This window comes from Ostrea edulis, chromosome 1 (assembly GCF_947568905.1).
Source record: "Ostrea edulis chromosome 1, xbOstEdul1.1, whole genome shotgun sequence".
Taxonomy (NCBI): Eukaryota; Metazoa; Mollusca; class Bivalvia; order Ostreida; family Ostreidae; genus Ostrea; species Ostrea edulis.
In genome coordinates, this window is record NC_079164.1 from 28,765,613 (window position 1) to 28,785,126 (window position 19,514).

At 33.6% G+C, this 19,514-nt stretch overlaps 2 protein-coding genes across 6 annotated transcripts in view; one reads left to right on the forward strand and one right to left on the reverse strand.

Annotated features, from left to right (window-relative positions):
* Window positions 1-3,881, reverse strand: part of LOC125663903 (uncharacterized) — a 31,467-nt gene extending 27,586 nt beyond the window's left edge. For both annotated transcript variants that reach the window (XM_056161102.1, XM_056161054.1), the window contains exons 1-2: window positions 3,776-3,881; window positions 3,424-3,591 (exon numbers count right to left, since the gene is read on the reverse strand). In XM_056161102.1, coding sequence (XP_056017077.1) covers window positions 3,424-3,591; window positions 3,776-3,797 — 190 coding nt within the window. In that variant the 5' untranslated portion in view covers window positions 3,798-3,881. The remainder of the gene's footprint in view (window positions 1-3,423; window positions 3,592-3,775) is intronic.
* LOC125663899 (RAB11-binding protein RELCH homolog) overlaps window positions 1-19,514 on the forward strand; it is a 90,398-nt gene that overhangs the window by 64,615 nt on the left and 6,269 nt on the right. For 2 of the 4 annotated variants that reach the window (XM_048896324.2, XM_048896325.2), the window contains exons 26-27: window positions 18,864-18,980; window positions 19,362-19,503. In XM_048896324.2, coding sequence (XP_048752281.1) covers window positions 18,864-18,980; window positions 19,362-19,503 — 259 coding nt within the window. Of the gene's footprint in view, window positions 1-729; window positions 1,941-6,723; window positions 6,820-18,863; window positions 18,981-19,361; window positions 19,504-19,514 lie in introns of those variants that run through there. The other 2 variants (XR_007365675.2, XM_056160741.1) reach the window with 2 other exon arrangements.

Sequence of the window (19,514 nt, forward strand, 5' to 3'; positions counted from 1 at the left end):
CTTGAATTCCGATAATAGTATTCACTCTGTCCATCTGACTGCCCACGTCTATCAGCACTTCTATAGCACATGATAACTTCAGTTTCCTTGGGAATATTTTTGTAAAATTTATACATAATGCTTGGATTAGGCAGACAGATGCTTTAAAAGATTTTAGATTTATTGCAGGGCCCTTCCTGATTTGTCTGGAGAACGGCAAAATTTGAATTATAATAAACATGCACTATCATCTAAAATTTTAACCCTATTGTACACTAGGAAATGATCTCACCTGATTTTAAATCTGTGATTTGACATTTAATCTGACTTGCGAGTGAAAATTTAGTCCCCTTTAAATTCAGCCAATATGACATCACTTAGTGATTGATCTAGAGAGCAACAAGTTTACAGAAATTCTAAGTAGATATGCATTGGCACACTGTGATATGTTCTTGTCTCAAGAGCTAAAAGGTGGCCTTAAATATTTCTGATTGTGTGAGAAAATTATCAAAAGAACATTAACTCAAGTTGTAAGTTCAGAATGAAAAAGACAACTGTCTGCATGACTATCAATTATGCAAGAGTTATCTATCTTTTCACACATTGCATTACTGCAGTGCTATATATAACTCAAGTATTATCTTATTTGGCCCCTTAAAATGACTTTTTAATTTTTTTAAGCCATGTTTACTCTATCATAAGCTTATCATATATATATATATATATCACAGAGAAATTTACTATTTTCAGATACCTACTTCAACCCTTACCCAATGTAGAACTCATGGCCTGCGGAACTACATCCCCTAACACATGACCAGTGAGCTAGACCACTCGTCTTAAAACTTGTTTTTAATTAAAATGGAATTCTTGCCATGTTGTTGTATGCTACACGGTCTTTGAGAATGCAATCGGTATACAGTCATTTGACGTAAATTTAAGAGGATCATACAAGATACACACTACATTTGAAATATTTCATATAAAGCACAGTGATTGCAATGAACTTTTAAATAAACATAACAGACATAATTGAATACAGAGAAATTCACTATAAACAGATACTTAGTCTGACCCTACCTGGGGTTCAACTAATCAACTCACCCTGAATCTGCTTTATATAGAATATTTCAAATATAGTGTGTAACTTGTATGATCCTCTTAAATTTACTGCAAATTATGACTATTCCATTTCCACTCTCAATGACCATGTAGTGTATGACAGTGTGGAGAAAATTCCATCATCGTCAAAAGCAAATGTAGCAGTCAGCTGGGTTTGATCGCCGGTGGCCAAATAGCTCAGTTGGTAGAGCACCTGACTAGAGATTCAGGGGGCCGGGGTTCGAATCCTGGTCTGGTCCGTTGCATTTTCTCCTTTCCTTTCACGCAAATTTTAACACTTGCACAAATGGTCTAGTGGTCTAGCGCACTGGGCTGGGAGATTTGGAACCACAGGTTGTGAGTTCAACCCTTGGTGGGGTGGAAGTGGGTCATTGTATCTAGTGAATTTTTCTGTACTTCTTCACTTAGAGCAATTATATTTATTTAAAATTTTGTTCATTGCAATCTCTGTGCTGTGCAACATGTGTTTATGTGTGTGTGAGAGGGAGAGAGAGAGAGTTGTTCATATACTACTCATCATCAAGATAGATGTAAAAGATAGATAATTTTTTTTACATCTGTTAAGCTAATAGCACAGACCTGTGTAGAAAAATTGAATAACACATGTCAACGCGTTCTGATAATTTGTTTACGTGTCTGTGTGTTCCGATAATTTGTTTGTGTGTCAATGTGTTCGCTTATTTGTTTGTGTGTCAATGTGTGCTGATAATTTGTTTGCGTGTCAATGTGTTCCAATAATTTGTTTGCACAATGATTGATGTTATTTGCACTGTAGGAAAAAATTGAATTATTTGATGCTTTTATATACATTTCCTCAATAAAATGCTGTAATACATGTACTTTGAAATTTGTGTGAATTGACAGAAAAGCAACAGCTGGCTCAGCTTGCCTGATCGATACTGGTTTTATCTAGTTGTGTAACAAGAAGAGCCAAGTGTCAGTGCAGTGTTTATCCCCCCTTTTTTCTGGATAAGTCAGGAACAAGAATACTCTTAGTTTTATTGTAAACTAAAATACAAAGTTTGCATTGTAGTTTCATGAGAAAAATACAATGGAATGTAAATTTACTGAATGTCTAAAAAGAATATGTAAATGATTTAACTCTATATGTTTATTTTTCTATGGTGATTCTTGTCTCGTTTATTATTATTATATATATGGCTACCGTAGATCACTTTTATTTCGTGAGACCTTATTTTTGTGAGGTACGTCAATTTAATGCAGTGACATATTAGTTCACCAATTAATATTTATTGCTGACGTCTCCTAGCTGTATATAAAAACTTTATTTTTGAGAACTAAATTCTAGCAAATTATTATAGTCTCACAAAATTACACATGAATAATTTCCTTGCAAGTAAAATGTGATTTTCAATATGTACCATGAAAATGTCAATAAAATGAATGAAACTGGAATGAATCAAACTATGATGCATGTTACACCTTAGATACATAGACTTGATCCAGCGTAGGACTGATTAGTTCAGATCTGTCTTGACTCTCTATTAGAACAGACTTTTCTATTGCCACATATATTACACTTTATAATTTTAAAATGTAGATGTTTTGTTATCAGCTTTTGTAATTTAGTTGTAGTTTTAGTTTCCTTATCTATTTAGTTTTCTTTTGTATGCAAATATTCTATCGTCCTGAGGAAAATTTGACAATTCACTGTTATTGGTGTTGTTGGTCATTTTTAGTGCATTTTATATCCTTATTTATTTGACCTTGTATCTACCATTAGATCTGACACTTTGGATGTTGAGTGTTGTTGGATTTTAGTGCTTTATATATATATATATATATATAAATATATACGTGTGTGCATGTGTATGTATTTGGGTGTGTGTGTGTATATACACCTCATGAAGAGACCTTTCTTTGGTACCAAAACTTTTGACCTTAATTTGACCTTCACCTTGGACTTTAACGTACTTTTCAAAGCCATTTACCTGGTCTATATCTTGTAAAGCAATTGGGATAGGGCTTTGATATTTCAAATTTAGGTGCCTCATGACAAGGCCTTTGATATGATATCAAGACTTGTGACCTTTGACTTTGACCTTTTCTTTAAAAACTTAAACCTTTTGAACTAAAAGAGATAGGTTAAGTAGAGACTAGAGTCCTGCTTCCCGGCAAGCTATGTTGTCTTCAGTCAACTCTTGTTAATGTCATATTACAAGGAATTGGTTGTAGATATTGTCAACTGAGAAATGAAAGTGGCAAAATGAATTTTCACAATTTTGAAAGGAAAAATTAAGTTTTCTGATGTTTGGACCAAATATAGATCTGATTTATATATGTTGTCCCATGATACCATACCTTGCATTTCTTGTATCCATGGTAAAATGACTTGCTCTGACCAGACCTTTTCACAAGTTCTATCAAAGTATTTCCATGTGCACTGTGGAATGACAACTGGAGGTAACCTGGTGAGTTCTGGATCAGGGTATAAGATCTGGTGAATGTCCTTCCAGAATATTGCCATGGCTACGAAAAAAATAAGGAACATTATAATGCAATGTCAAACTATCAATAGAACTATAAGTCACATCAAAATAAGACAATTTAGAGAAGAAATGTTAAACTCTGGCAATTGTTAACTGTTAAGAGAAGAAAAATTATCCCATATTTGATATTTCATAAAACAGTTAAACAAGCTTTAAGTACAAACTTGATGTTTCCAGTGAATCCATGCTTTCAGAATTAAAAGTACTAATTCATTGACAGAAACACACAAAAAACTAAGTGACTGATTTATGCATCCATATAGGTTTCACTGCCCTGATGTACACAATTACAAGGTTTTTTCTGTATTACATACTGTATCATATTTTTAGAGATCAATTGAAGTTGACAGTGGGTCAAACAAATCAATATTGTTTATTAATATCTCTCAATCCACCAGGCTGTTCAGATCATTCCAGCACCTGTTCCTTTCATTGAACAAAACAGAGAATGGGTTTAGTTTATAATGTAGGTCATACCAATGTTTTGTCAGATGTTCTATTGTTTATAATTCTTATATAAAATGTGACATACAAGTGATCAACTTAAAAACTTATGTTTAAAAATTAAACTAATTAACTTGCAATAGATTAAGGAATAAGTATTCTATTTGTATTACAATATATAACTTAAAGATTGATTGATTGTATTTTGTTTAATGTCTCACTCGAGAATTTAATTCACTCAATGGATCGAGACGTCACCAAAACCGGGGAAGGACTTGAAATTTAGGCCTTTGCTTGGCGCTTAAGGCCATTGCGCAGTGAGGGTTCTTTAGCGTGCCACACCTACTGTGACACGGGACATCTGTTTTTAAGGTCATCTCCAAGTACCAGTGACATTCACATTTGATGCCGAGCGTTTGGCGATGGAACTGTCACTACCTGTTTTAACGACTTAGGTCTATCGTGGCCGGGATTCAAACCCCGGCCTTCCGCATGCGGGGCGAATGCTCTAACCTCTAGACCACTGCGGTGGTCTGTATTTAATATATATGATATAATAAGAAATAAGTATTCTATTTGTATTATATAAGATAGAATTAAGGAATAAGTACATGTATTCTATTTGACGTATTATATATGATATAATTAAGGAATAAGTGTTTTATTTTTATCACATATTTACTCTTTTATCCAGTGGATATCACCCATTACATAAATTTTAATTATTGTGCTATGTTTTCCTACGCCATTTGTGACATCACAAGAAATGTCAATTTTACGCAGTTTGTTTATAAAATGTCAGGAAGCAAAATACCCAACAATACAGTAACGGTAAAGAATAACGTTGGGGGGGGGGGGGGGTATAGGATTTATGAGATGATCATTGTTCGTTATTTTCACTTGTTCATTATGCAAGAAACTCATCAATAAAACTTCATTATAATATATCTAAATTTGTAGATTAAAACAACCAATCAGTAAGTGTTGAAATAAATTTGAACTCTTCAGTTGTCAAAATAACCTTTATCAGTTAGTCATACATGCCCAGGAAATCTTTAAATTAAATTTCTTTTAGATGATCATAAAAAACAACTCTTACAGGTCATGCAACCAAGAACAGTGTACACTTGCACACAATGGAAAAGTTAATCCATAATTAAGTACATTGTTTGGTTAATGCAGAAAGAGATTCATGAATGGTGTAATTCGACCTTAATTCAAAACTTTAAATTTGTTGCATACAAGTAGAAAATCCATGAATCATCATTACTTGCTTAATTGGCCCTCATTATGATGTCACATTCATTCCAAATTATGTACTATGACATTGAAATTGATGTGATCATTCTCAAATTCTTGAAATTGTGTCAAGTATGCTTTATAGAACTTTTCATAAATTTTTCGTTGCTTCTTCAGGGCTAGGATAAAAGTCCAATATCTAAGAGATCAGTAAAACTATAGAAGCCACATGAGACAAACAAGAGTTATGGCCCATGGAGAATTGAACTAGACTTAATTGATCAATATTTATAATAATGGTGATTATGCCATTGTCCACAACACAATGAAATTTTTGCATGTATGATAATGGTTCATTCAGTGGTACTCATTGACTTTGTAACAGCTGGGTGTTAATTGATAAAGAATAATTGAACACAATGGAGAGCCTTGTTTCTGCTTACAAAGATTCTGCATTCAGCATACACACTACAATTTCCCGCATTGACAGTTTTTGTTATTATCCTCCTGGCATGCACATTTAGTATATTTTCAAGTGCCCATGTGGTTTTGTGTGGGTTGATTAAAATCATATCATGATTACCTTGGGGATTAATTCACGGAATTGACAGTTGACAAATTTGAATTGGTCACTATGCGTTGACTCAGCAGACTACTGTACAGGTCTGGAGGAGTACATTCCCACACTGCTTGATGAAGTAGTACGGATGCCTGATACTACTGGTATTTCAGTGTATTGCAAAGTATTGACAAAAATATAGTAATAGGATGCGTTTTCTGAATACCAGTGTAATGGCAGATAGTTAGAACTTGGAATTCAGTTATGGGCTTAGGAATTCTGAAATGATGAATAAAGTTCTTGACAAGTAAAGATGGTCGAAACGCCTGTGATCTTATCAAACAAAAAAAGTAAAAGCTGATACATACATATGTAATTCAGCTTCAGAAGAACTAAAAAGACAAACATTTCTCATACTGTTCAGTGTTACACATTTTGATGAAGAAATAATTTTGATTTGGTTAAAGCCTTTAAAATAGAAAATTCTACACATACTGCTTTTTGATTGAGTATTCATAATTAATTAGTATTTACATAAATGAAATGAAGAATTTATCACCTGTTGTGACATATTTTATTATTCCTCAAATTCAGCAAGTCTCATTTGTTCAGAGTAATGATGGTGATCCTGAAAATCTATTTATTCTGAATAGACAATGTTAAGGATACATGAATCCTGACTCAAGGGTACTAAATACATGTCAGAGGGCACCATAAAAAGAATGCAGTTATTTAGTTACACTGTATGGTAGCATCAGTAAGTTATCACTCATTATGTAGAAGATAATCCAATTAATGGTCGTATCATTCTTCCTTTGGGCCTGATTTTGTATTGTTTATGATCCATGCAAGGTTATTTACTTCAAGCAGACACCAGCATGTGATGAATTGAATCACTGGATTGCTATAAAAGCAGTTGAGAGTTTACTTCAGAGCCTTGATCATCAGCACAAAAGATTCAAAATGGTAAGAGATGTATAATCATTTGGATGTCTGACATGGAAACTGTCACTTTCTTTGTTATGGATTGGAGCCAAATTATTTATCATGGTGTTTGTGTCCTCTACAAGCAGAACCTTAAGGCTTCTAAGACTCTCTGTCCCTGGACACACATAATTATTGGGTCTGATAGGACTGGGTTTTAACCCCCAAAACACTTTCTAGTGGAACATTTATTCATGCAGGCAAAATTGTATTTCTTACATTTTCAGTTACCTTAACCTTCCATATTACCTTGACCTTACATTTTGATTTGGACAAGTTAAACTTATATTGTTGTAGCACTACATTGATTAACTTGTCATGACTGAAAGTCCAACCATTTCTGCAATCATTGATTTAATTCTTTTTAAACCATTTGAATTCAATAAAGATCATTTTATTGAAATGTGATTTATGATGAATGGTAAATCATGTGCACGATATAAAAATAAATATAGCGTAGAAAATTGTTGTAGTAAATACGATTTTTTCCCTGGGGCTAAAAGTTCATAGATTTCCCATTTCTGTGTAGTCCACAAGTACTACATGAATGTGTATAGAGTTCTATTATGTATATTCAGATTAATTTTTTTAAAAATTCCCCCAAAAAATCAACCAGCAATACTTTAAGAAAGGGTGACTTCGAAAGGTTTGTGCATTATGGTTATCAAATTGATAAAACAATGGACACTCTTAAATGTTTATAGTTCCATTGTAAAAATATTAGATAAACTACATGAAAACAATTTGTGCAAGTCAATAGAATATGGAAGCCTTGTTCATATCGAAATAGTTAATATCACTTTCAATAAAGGATTAATGAATCTTCTACTCCATAAATTGTAAAAACCTTTAATAGAAATGCTAAATTTTTATCTCATTCTGCGCATGTTAATTTCATTGGTGTAAAACATTTAAGGATACTGTGTTGATTTTTAATTAATCTTTGTCTCTGAGTCACAGCTATAAGATGTGCACATATATCTTATTTGCTCTGTTAATTCATTGATGGCAAACAGCTGAGCTAAGGTGATGTCATCTAGGGAAATGTGAAGGAAGAAGCTCTTGTGTTTAAGTTGTAGGCCAACCTTTACATTAAAGGGTCTGCTGTTAAAGCCATTACAGAGGATGGGAATGGAAAGGCTTTTAATGAAAGTGTTAAATGGAAGATTGATCCAGATGAAAATTTTGATGAAAAAAAAACCCCATTTTCCTAAGGGAAATAAAAGAGGCAAGAGCACATCGCTGACAGAATCTGATGGAGATCTAAAAAATCTGTTGTAATAGCAGACACTATTATAATCTAAGGAAGAAATGGCACACCAGAAATACATACAATTCATTCATTTCATGAATATATACATGTATTACGCTAACATTTTTTGATGAAAAAGAACTGTAAAATCTTTACAGAAACTGTCAATTGGTTCTGACTGCAATAAAAGTATAGTATTGATTTTCTTAAAATGAATATACTGTGCTGAAATGGTTTGCCACACTTTGACATTGGAAAGAGATTCTTCTTCCTGGCTATTCATCTGCACCAATATTTCTATAGCTTCAGGAAATTCTTATTCTGTTAAACTTCAACGTAATGGCATTTTCTTGTCATTTTACATAATTATATCGATACCTCCACCAAAAAGGTTCTTTTGTCTTTAGTCCTGTTTATTTATGTATTTTTGTATGTGTTTGAATTTTTAAATATTGCATGAATTTCTTAAAATTTGACACTTTGGTTATACACATAGACATGTTGAAATTGTAATAGGTAATATGGGTTGAAGTTATTGTAGATCAGGAAATTTTTGGGATGGTTTATATTTGCCAGCAATTGACATTGTAGTATATTTAAACAATAAAATGCTTTCTTTGTTGTTTCATCAGGTGATGAAGGTAGCTCGCATTGCAGAAAAAATATTTAACCCACATGATTGCTACCTTCATCACCCAACAACGAAGAAAGACATTTAATTGTTTATATTTATATTTTTATGTATTAAAATATAAACTAGATTTAAATACTAAAATATCATATGGTTGACCCATTTGTTACGTTAAACAGAACAGCCAATGCAACCTTTGAACTCGACGACACTCCATATTTGGTAATGATTACGCAGACAGATGGTACTAAAAAACTGGATCAAACTAGTTAGCTACAAACATGCTGTCATTGTCACAGATGAAAGCATCTTCAATAGAAATATAAGAGAAAAAACTCAGTAAATGTAAATATATTGCAATAAACATAAAGACCAGAAAATATCATGAGAAACAAATTTTCACAAGGCTCAGTTAATTAAACAATAAAATGAATTTTTTCTGCAATGATTGCTACCTTCATCACCCAATGAAACAATAAAGAAAGATGTATTATTGTTTATATTCATATGTATTTTAAAAAATATAAACTTGTCTAGAATTAAGTTCCAAAATATCATATAGTTGATCTATTTGTTAAGCTAAATGGAACAGCCAATGTAGCCTTTGACCTTGATGACGCTCTATATTTGGTAATGATATGCTGACAGGTGGTTTGAGAAAACTGGATCGCACTAGTTTGCAACAAACATGTATTCATTGTATGTTGAAAGCAATGTCAATTTCAAAAGAAATATAAAAGAAAAGATTCAGTGAATGTAAATTTTTAGGTCACCTGAGTAAATTCAGGTGACCTAATGCAATTGGTTGTTAACTACATCATCGTGTGTCGTCTGTCGTCCGTTGTGTGTTAACAATTGAACATTTTTAACTTCTTGATAACTACCAGTCCAATTCTTTTTAAATTTGGTATGAAGCATCTTTGGGACAAGGGGGGGACATAAAGTGTAAATTTCAGGACTCCAGAACCCCAGGGGCATTAGGGGCGGGGCAAAAACTGCCCAAAATTGACCAATTTTCAAACATCTTCTCAAGAACCGCACATGTGTAAGAAAAACTAAATGCATGGTGATGTAGAGCAGGAAGGCCTCTACCAAAATTGTAAACTTCATGATCCCAGGGGTAGGGGTTCTGACCCCAGGGCGGGGACAAACTTGTTATATAGTGTTTATGTGTAAAACACTTAGATAACATCTTTAGTACTAATTATACTAAATTGAAACTAAATGAATATTTAGAAAGAGCAGTTAGTTCTTTACCAAAATTGTAAATTTAATGATCCCCAGGGTAGGGGTTCTGAGCCCAGGGTGGGGCCAAACTCAGTATATTGTGTTTTATGTGTAAGTTTGCTGATTCTGTATAAAATCTAAATGCATACTAAGGAATTGCAGAGAAAGATGTACACTTGTGAATTCATGTTCTCGCAATTTGATGTGTACTGAGTCATTTCACAATATTAAGTACTCACATTAAATAAGGAATCTACAGTATTTTTTATAACCTTCACCAATAAAATATTGTGTGTGTGTATATATAATTATAGTTTAATACAGGACTTTCGAGATACGGATCCACTCTGACTTTTATCGCGCGTTGAACGTAATTTGTAGGGCATGTCACTTCCGGATTACAATAACAACTAAGTAAACAAGCATGGAATACTTCATTTACTATCAAATTTCTGCATTTAAATGCTATCTTTGAAAGTAAGGAATCACTACAACCATTTTATAGGAAAATGCATTTGATTAAATAATGTGAGTTGGCGAGGGAAATAAATATAGGGAATATCTTGAGGATGTCGGTAAAACTTCACGCCTTGCATCCAGTCATACGCGTCTATATACGCCTTTCCCCTTCCATCTAACTTACTCCCAGGTACTAAGCACCAATAGTGACTTGGATTGTCATCATAGGACAGCGCTTAGCTCTTTACGGGCTGTCCGCTAGCGAAACACCATTTGTATCAATGTCAACTTTGCCCTACAATTGGTTATTATCACGTGACCGTGATGTATAAACGTCAAATATAATCGGTCGTTCCGGCACGTCCCGAAAGTTCCGTATTAAGAAAAATTTGGGCAATCATTACTATCAAATATATCTGGTGCCTCTTTCTTATTTGTATGTAGTTGATTGATTTATAGTATATTGTTTAATGTCCCTCTTAACGTTTGTATGTAGATTTACATTTTAGTGTTATAGTGGCAATGGCACCAAAATATGAATTTCACTGTGAAATAAGTACAAATATATACAATATGTGTTTTCATCACTTTTAGTGTGCCACAGCACACATTTACCTCAAAAAGTTATGGACAGTGGGTAGTATAACATTTGTAATTCGTTTTCATGGAGACCTTCGGTCAAAGGAAGAACCAATTAGAATATACAGTACATTTGAATACAAATGTGGAAATGAGCAGGGACAGTTCAGGGTTGATCCAAATGATGTCTCCCAAGATCATCGTCACAAACCATGGCCAATATGTATGATCCTCTCCCGTCTGGAGAGAGCTATATGTGGACTACGGACCATGGCTTGAGACGATGCCCAAAATCAGAACGATGGAATTACATGTACATGAAAAGGAGCTATTTTAAGATTGGAATATCCCATTCAAATTAGCACACGTAAAATACTGTGACATTAAAAGGGGGTACAAGTTTTGTCAAAATAAAATATACAGGGGAACACTGAGACTTGGATGAATTCTTTCTAAAGGAGGGATACAACATGCTTCTTTACTTTTTGTTCATAGAGTGATCTGCCCTTGGATAATTAAAGCTGTAAAGTCATTTTTTTAATGGCATTTTGGTATGCTTAAAACTTCATTGATAATGATGTCTTTTCCTATAATCATATAGTTTTCTATTTTATAAAAACAATGTACATTTATTGGCTAGTCTCAGAAGCTAGCATAGAACCCTAGGATAGAAGTACATGTACTATGCATAATCTCTTACTTCTAAAAGAGGGCCTTGAAAGAGGCTACAAATATTTGTTTCATCAGTGTCATAAAGCAAGTTTGAATGTGTTTACAGTGATAGAAAATCACTTGTACCTTACCTCTAAGCTCTACTGTACTGGTTGCCAATGGTTAAATTTTCAAGTCTAACAAGAACTCTTGATTAGTTGTTTGGTCTAGTAGTTACAAATTGGATTTCCTTTTCCAATATTTTTTCATTGCAGTCAGTATTATTTCTCCAAAAGAAGAAAATCAACAGAAAGAGATGAGATCTTTATATTTGTGTTGCCAGGTTTATGAGTTTAATCTTGTTTGACCAGCAAATTGATCTTTCCTCTCAGAAAGATTGTCCTGCTCAGTGACAGCTATTGGTGCTGGAACTGTGCCCCCTAAATGAGATCTTTTATAGTCATCTCTCCACCAATGGTCAGCCAATGAAAAAGGGTTTCACAGGAAGGAGATTTTTAAGATCCAGAGGGGTTTAATTGTCAGGGATATATAATTTTCATCACTTGGACATATGCCATTTACATTTTCTTTTTTTTTTTTTATCCCATTTTGATACAGTTCCGGGTTTAATTCATTATTCATAGAAGCAAGAATGATGGACGGAACTTAAATTAGCTTCAGTTCACTGTCAATCTAAATCTTCTTCCTAGTATATAGATCTACTCAGGAACTGATCAGGATTTGAAGGAAATGTATTACCATATTATTTTTTTTTTCATGAAAGCTTTGATTGAAATGTTTGAAGACTCTCCATTTAATGGTTCAGCAGATTAAAAGAAATACTTGTTTGGGTGTTATTGGATCCAAGATATAATTTTACATTCCATTATCATTTTCTTCAGTAGGGCTGAAACGATTAACCGAAATATTGATACTGTTCAATATAAGCGTTCAATTCAATATTCGATTCATTGCCTCAATCTCTTCGGTTCGATACTTTGTTGAAAACTGGCTTTGGTAAAATACATTGGGCTTGACCTGTATTTATTATTTTTACATGCACGTGGGACAAAATGGCATCTGATAATAGTTAGACTGTTGTTAGCCTCAAGTCTGACAAAAACAATAATGAACTTAATCAGTTCAAACTACAGAGTCAACAACAGGCATCTTGCCATTCGGTGGTTTGGAAACAGTTTACTTTTGAAATTGTGACTGCATGTGTATCTTCTTAATGAAATTTTTCTTCGATTAAATTGGTTTCTTCTATGAAATTATTGTAATGAAAATATTGAGTCTTGGCATAAGTATTGCAATACATAATTAACGTATCGTGAAGGGGGTGTATCATTTCAACCCTATTCTTCAGTAAAAATAAGATTAAGAGACAACCACTATTAGGTCTTAAACTGCCTTGTGACAGCCAAACTAACCAATCATGTTAAAACAGAGCTCTTTGATGGCTGTAATACATTAAGGTGACTGGAACTTTGTATGAAGTTGCTATGATAATTTCAAAATGTATGTTTGATCAAATTGTGAAATATCACACTTAGGCCAAAAAAAAATATATGTTGGTTTCCACTTTCCCGACCTACCCTATAAATTTCTGCTGACCCTAAAACATTTTTTTCCATTCTCACAGATTTTGCAAATGTCATCACTACAACAAGAGTATATTTATTGACTTATTTATTAGGTTATTTATTATGCACTAATACTAGACATATTCCAAAACACAGAAACAGTTTTTGTTAACAGTAAAGTGATGAAATATATTGATTCATCATATAAATTTCATTTGATTACTAGATAATCACTTTATTTTATGCATAGTAGAATACTAAATCATTAGAAAATTATTCAACCTACAAAAAACAAACAAAAAAACTACCTGACCCTTAAAAATGTTGAGGTGAAAGTGGAAACCAACATATATTTTTTTTTTAGCCTTAGAAAAAATCTTGTGGTATTGAATGCTACATGGTAAGCAGACAAATTTACATACTCACTTTTCCAATGTTTTTGCCTTTGATATTTTAACAAATTGTAATGATAGCCATGCATTTCTTCATGAATGTGCTACAGTTTTGAACAATTAATGCACATATGAATCCTGATCAATTAAGCACGTCTATTTTGATGGCTAATTATAGAAATTCTGACAGATATGAAAGTAGAATGTGAATATGAAAAATAAATTTCATTTTTGAAAATACATGAGGGTATGAACTGCAATGCTTCACACCGGCATACTTTTCATGAAGCACTATAACGCACTGGCTTAAAGCATTGCAGTTCAAGCCTTCATGTATATATTTTCAAAATTGAAATTTATTTATTATATAAATAACAGTACATGTATATATTAAATATTATTCATTTGTCTGCTTAACATGTGGCATTCATACCAGCATGATTGTCAGAAAATAATCATTCAATGCTATTAAAAGAGAAAGTATATCTAGATTTTATAAACCTTATATAAAAGGTCTTGTTTATATTTTGTTTTTTCATGTGGTATGCAAATTAAGCTATTGTAAAGATCAGATACTGGGCATTACCATGGTTACACTTAAAACTATGTGTAGTTTATTATTATCTAGAGTCTCAATATGTAGATACAGTTGTGACCTCCTGGCTCCATTACTATCCTCCTCCTAAAGTATTACATCATGGCTGGACCCTTACTATGCTAATCAGGTGTTCTAATCACTAATGGACCAGATATATTCTTGCAGGTGCTGCGAACTCCATAGAATAAATCAATGCACTTAGTGATAGCAAAATGAAAGGGCAATTTAAAAATCCATAGTAATTTGAGTGTAATTTTTTAAATGATAAGTAAGTTAAATCTATTGATTGATGTTAATTAGACCTTGAATACATTTGATTAATTTTTTTATGTGCAAAGTTTTTAGGTTTCTGTTAAAGATTCTGAACTTTCATTATACATGTACTTCATCACAATAAAGTACCACAGACAGCTGAAATTTTCCTATGCAAATTTTCTGCAATTTCCACTTACAGCAAAATAAGAATTATTTTTACCATTAGATTTAATAATGTTAGGAAGCTTACCTTATAAGGTGATTGCTAATTATAGACTGAAAGTCTGCCTGAAATCAGATTCCTGCTGCCTGTGGTGAAGATGTTATTGAATGAAGAGAAACTATTGTCACGCTGGAGGGTCTCTAGTGAAGTCAGCTAATGTTCCAGTGGGTCTCTAGCGATGGCAGATAATGTTATGGAACATCACATAACTCGTCACTAATTTGATTACTTATAAACCTCACATGGCAATACACAGTCTAATGTAATACTGACCGATTACTCAGTCTGGTAAGAATTTTGGTGATAATTTCCCCCATCGAGTCCCGATGACATTGAACACGGCACTAGCTTGTTAGCTTCTCAGGACTGCATCTTAATGTTCAGGCACTTTATTACCACCAGAACCACCAGCTAATGGATCTTTTGTCATGTCTTCCTTAGGAAACTCTGTCAGAATTTATTTGATTTTCTTAACTTCATTTGTGTTTTATTCAGATAATGTATGACATTGTTGTAGGAAAGGTTAGTTTAGGAGTGTATCCACAAGTACATGTACTATGTATTTCTTCATCTGATGACAAAAGAAGTATCTCAAACTGCTACTTAATTCTCCTTAATAAAAGATCAATAAATGGACGATACTTGGCATTTAGAAACTTGATAGTGTCATACAGACAGGTTATATCAACATGGAGGTTTATGATTGCATTTGATTTTTGACTTGGAAATTAATCACTAAAAGAAATTCCCATTTTCTGCCTAGTTGATTACAACTCTATTTACCCTATATAAATGCTCATTTCAACAGCTAATGACAGTCCTTGCAATTATGAGTACTGTTGTTTGTTGTTTGATTTAGGTAGTCAACAGAATTGATTTTTGGTAACATATTACGAAATACAGTTGGTCATTACAAGGTAAAAAGCTCTTTATAATGCCCACAGAGAAGGGCATATTGATTTGCCCCTGTTAGTCAGCAGGTCAGTCCTGTGTTGGTAGATAACCAAGAAATTTCCTTTTTATCCTTATAAAGTTTATGGGCATGCAGGTTGATCATAACTAAAAGATGACCACATTGAGGTTAGAAAGGTCATTTGGATTTCTACTATAATACATATGCAAATTATTGTTTGACTAACACTGTGAATCAAGATTTTTTTTATTGAAAGGAAATATTTGTGGGGTTCATTTTCTCATGAATATTGGTTTAAGGAGGTACTTTACATCTTCATATTATGGCTGACTTCCTTTTAAAACATGGATGAAAATATAAATATCAGCAATATTTGCCTATTCATTTCAAAAAATCATCGCCTAGTTGAGTAGCTCAGTAGGTTAGCACGTCGACTACTGCACTGTAGATTGCAGTTTGAGTCCAGCAGGGGTTGTAATTTTTTTCAGATTGCTTTCATCTAAAACTGCATTTTTTGACTAAATAAAGTAAATAAAATTTGAAAGTTTTCAATTTCAAAATATTGTTGTATAATAAAAGATCCTTCACTTTTCATCCATATAAAATTTCTCTGGTGTAGCATTCCTCCTTGATATGAACTCGTCATGTTGATTTATAATATATATGATTAAAGTGTTGCTTGCTTGCATGAGTGTTACACAATGCAAACACTTTTACCATCATTGATTCACAAATGTTTACAATAGTCTTTAACAAACTCATGATTATACAGATTCCTCATGAGATGTAGATGGACCGTATTCATTTTTAGGATAAATACTTGAAGACTACTGATTTTCCATACATGTGTTGCAGGGTCACTCACTATTTTTATGCTCCCCAAAAAATTTCAGGGGAATATATACAATTGCCATCATGTCTGTCTGTCCGTCCAAGCTCATATCTCATAATCCTTTCATCAGAAATTGATAGAATTGATCACAAATACTCGTTGAGACAGGAACTTTTGGACCAAGATCATTTTGGAAAGGTCAAGGTTACTCAGAACATATACCCTTAAATAAGTAAAAAGTTCTTTATTTCAACAGTTTTTGAACATATTTCGCACAAATAAGTAATAGGCAAATGGCTTTCAGACAAAGATCACTCAAGGTCATTCTGTCAAGGTCAGAACATATTCCTTATATATGAAAAAAAATACTTCATTTCAACAATATTTAAACAGATATTAATTGATCTTTTGGACCTAAAGGTCTCTCAAGTCGTAATTTTGGAAAGGTCAAGGTCACTCAGAACATATACCTTACAGTTTTTGAACAGGTATTGATCATATATCTCACATCAAGTAATAGGGAAATGTCTTTCAGACAAAGGTCACTCTGTTACATGTGCACCCCAAATCGTCACCCTATCCCAAATCATCGCCCAGCATCCCAAATCGTCGCCCCGGTGATCATTTGGGACAAGATTTCACTATCATAAGGGGTGATGATTTGGGATGTACTATAGTACACCCCAAATTGTCGCCCGTCCTAAATTGTCGCCTGCCAATATTCTATTCACGTTTTTAGGATAGATTACACAGAAGTTATTATATTGTACCACCTCTTATATCGGATGTACATAGGTTTCACGTGATTTGTTTGTCTGTTTGTCACTCCTATCTCTGGTGTTTTTCGATCTATTAGGCTGAAATTTTGTATGTAGATTACAAGTGACCCTCTGCCATGTCTCCCCAAGAATGAGAAATCTGGAATGAGAGCTTAAAGCGCTGTGCACAATTTTCAGCAACTCTGCAATATCTCTGGTGTTTGTGAACTGATATGTGGGTTACATGTGTTCCTGGCATATGCTTCCTGTAACATATCTCTTGATCGCGAGCTCAAAGTGCCGCGAGCTCTGTAATCATAGCGAACTATTTTTAACTGTCACTCTGGTGTTTGTGAACCGATTGAGCTGAAATTATGTTTGTAGATTATATGGGACTAAGCACATAGGTTTCATTTATTTGTTTGTTTGCTTGGTTGTTCATTTACTTATTTAAAGAGAGAGCAACCAGTTTAACAAACAAAAATATTGAAAAATAAAGATGAAGGGTGGATGTTTCTTGAGGTTTTCACGAGTGTCCAAACGGCAGGTAACAGGCATAATCTAATATAATCTGAGGTGACTAACAAGTCTGCGACGCACAAGACCTAACAACTCCATGATCAGCAGAATGACCCTACAACAAAAGGCAAAATGATTTATTTTCGGACACATCCCCTTCTCTATCTCTTTCTCTCTCTCTCTCTGAAGGACTGGATGAACAAAAATCATATAGACAACAATGACACCACCACCAACAACAAATACAACTCTTTCAATAGTAACAATACAACTTCCAACCGAAACAACAATAACAAATACTGTGATCATAATAAATCTTTTTAAAAAATTGTACAACAGAACAAGTACAAGATCAAGTAGAAGATTAAAATGCCTTGCTTATAGGGTCCAGAGAACCTTTATCAAACAGGACCAGTTTGTATGTAAATGATGTTTCCAAATAGTTGCAGCAAGGGGGACGACAATTAGGGGTGTGAGGTTATGCCCAAATCGTCGCCGGCGACAATTTGGGATGGACGACAAATTGGGGTGTTACATAAGAAACCCCAAATCGTTGCCTATCCAAAATTGTCGCCGGCGACGATTTGGGATGGGCGATGTTTTGGGGTGTAACACACTCAAGGTCATTTTGTAAAGGTCAATGTCACTCAACATGTACCTTGTATATGAAAAAGAAGATTTCATATCAACAATATTATTTCAACAGTTATTGATCATTGTATGAGTCATTAATCATATGAAGTAGCTCATTCACTCAGGTTAGATGCATTTTGTGGAGCATCCATCAATTTTACTGATATTCTTGTGTTTTACATAACACAAAACTGGGTCAGAATTTGACAATTTATTATTTGAAGATGTATGGTTCAGAATACCCTTGTGACCAGCAAAATTCAATCAAAAAGATAATTTAAAGATTAGCACAACTTATTTACAATTATTGAAAGAAAAACACATCAGTAACAAATTACTAACTCAAGATAGATATTCGAATACTAATACTGATACAATTATAGTGCATAAATATATTTTGAATAAATCAAAACTTTGAAACATGGATTCAATTTTATGAAGGGGCGTGTGTTTTTTAAACATTTCTTTTATCTATCAATGTTAGACAGTTTTATGGAATAGTTTTTGTCTATTTTCAGTGATTCTGCCCCGTCTTGCATTTGTGGCTCTCAATAACAATCACCAGCAGGACGACAAGAAGCGGACAGAGGTGGCGCTCCAACTCTTTGAAGCTTACAGTTCTCTGTCATGTTGCTGTATCCTTCGGCAATATCATTCAAAAATTTGATCCTGTGATAAGTTTTCTCCTTTGAATTTTTTTTATTGTCAGGAGCATGATGCACAATTCTAAGTTTAATGTCAGGGGCTGGAGTTTCTTGGAGTCACAGAATTTGACAGTGTAGACTAAAGTATTGTCTGAAGATCAATTAGGACATTTTTCTACATGTTGATTATTAAAATATAATTATACACAATATAACAGATGCACTGAAACACTACTATAACAAAGCATAGTAATGCCAGGTCAAAGCAGAAAATGTTGAATTAATTAGTAAAAACAGATTAGAAAGATGCAAGGGAAATGAGGTTGAGCGATTCACTTGGAGTATTACATATTTGACCTTGACAATTTCCAGTCATTAATGACCAGTTAGTGCAGGAAGCTATGTTGCCAGGACTACGATGTTTAAAACAGGACATGGCTGCCATGGCTCCTGAGAGGGAAGAAGTGGTGTCCTCCATCATTAGAGAATATGAAACCAAAGTGGAGGGGATGAGGTAAGGCAGCT